At 70.0% G+C, this 1,336-nt stretch overlaps 1 protein-coding gene across 1 annotated transcript; it reads right to left on the reverse strand.

Moving 5' to 3' along the window:
- Positions 1-261: 261 nt before the first annotated feature.
- Positions 262-1,235, reverse strand: MNEG_8369 (hypothetical protein; the record flags this gene model as incomplete). The annotated part of the gene is made up of 3 exons (XM_014043162.1): positions 262-378; positions 778-983; positions 1,154-1,235. The coding sequence occupies 3 exons, from the start codon at positions 1,233-1,235 to the stop codon at positions 262-264; spliced, it is 405 nt and encodes a 134-aa protein (XP_013898616.1).
- Between the last annotated feature and the right edge of the window lie 101 nt (positions 1,236-1,336).

Below are 1,336 nucleotides of genomic sequence, written 5' to 3' on the forward strand. Positions count from 1 at the left end.
CTGCGCCGCCGGGCGGCGCGGGGTGCCGCAGCGGTGGTAGCCGGGACTCACCGTCAGCAAAAGGAAGCTATGCCGAAAATACCAGAGTGCACCAGCCACGCCCTAACCAAGAGCTCTCTGCGCGTGGGCCGAGCACCCGCACCCGGTTAGCACATGGGGGCGGCCGCCGCCGGCTCAATGCAGCCGCCACCAGCAAAGGGCAACGTTCCCCTCCACCACCTCGCGCAGGGGCGGGTGGATGGCAGCCCGGGCCGCTGCGGGCTACCAAGCCGCGACGCCGGCCGCCTCCTGCGAACCACGCTGCTCGCCGCCAGCCGGCGCCGCCGCGCCCGCGTCGGCCCTGAATATGCTGGCGTTCTCTGTCCCCGCGAAAAACTCCTGGCGGCACACGCAAAAGGGGGGCGTGGGGGTGCAGGGACGCGTGGCAGGGGTGAGCAGGCTGTCCTACAGCAGCTACCTGTCAAGAGACGCCAAGGGGCGGCCCACGGGCCTCCCTTTGTTAGGCGCGCGCGCGGGCACGCATCTAATTTGTGCCTGAGCGCATTGAGGGCCCCTGTCGCCACCTCGCACACGCGTGGCCCGGTGCACTGACCCGCACACGCACCCGCCCACCCAGGCAAACACACACGCGCACACACACATATTCTCTCACATACACATACATGCACATCAGCCCACACACCTGCACACATACAAACATGCAAGCACACACACACACACACACACACACGCGCACACACACGCACACACACATGTATGGCCGTGGCTGCCACTCACCTGCATGGAGCCTAGCTGCTCCCCCTCATTGTCGAACCACACCTCCGGGTCAATGTCCGCGTGCCACTTCCCGCTCCCCAGCGCGCACCCCAGGCTTCCCGGGCTCGGCGCGCAGCCCAGGCCGCCGCCGGGGCTGTTCAAGCCGGGTATGAAGAGCGGCGAGTGGAGCCCCAGGCCGAAGTTCGGGGTGGCGCAGCCGGTGGCGCCTGAGGGGTGAGGGGGAGCCGGGCGGGCGCGGTCAGCGCGACGGACGGCCCCGTTCAACGCAGCGAGTTGAGCGGCTCAAATCCATGCCTCGTGGGATGCGGCGCAAGGCCTGGCACGTCGTGGTTTGCTCAAACAGGGCGTCCTGATAGAGTCGGCGCGCCCCTCTCACCGGCCGCGGCGCCCTCCTCTGGTTTCAACGCCATCGACAGCACCGGCGACGCGCCCCCTGGCAAACCGAGCAGGCCGCCCATGCTGCCGCTGCCGCCGAGGGCCCTGGCCAGCAGCGCCGACAGCGGCGACGGCTGCGCCGCGGCGGCGCCGCCCGGGCCGCCGGCGCCGGGCTCCGGCGGGA

This window comes from Monoraphidium neglectum (genome assembly GCF_000611645.1).
Source record: "Monoraphidium neglectum strain SAG 48.87 unplaced genomic scaffold scaffold01582, whole genome shotgun sequence".
Taxonomy (NCBI): domain Eukaryota; kingdom Viridiplantae; phylum Chlorophyta; class Chlorophyceae; order Sphaeropleales; family Selenastraceae; genus Monoraphidium; species Monoraphidium neglectum.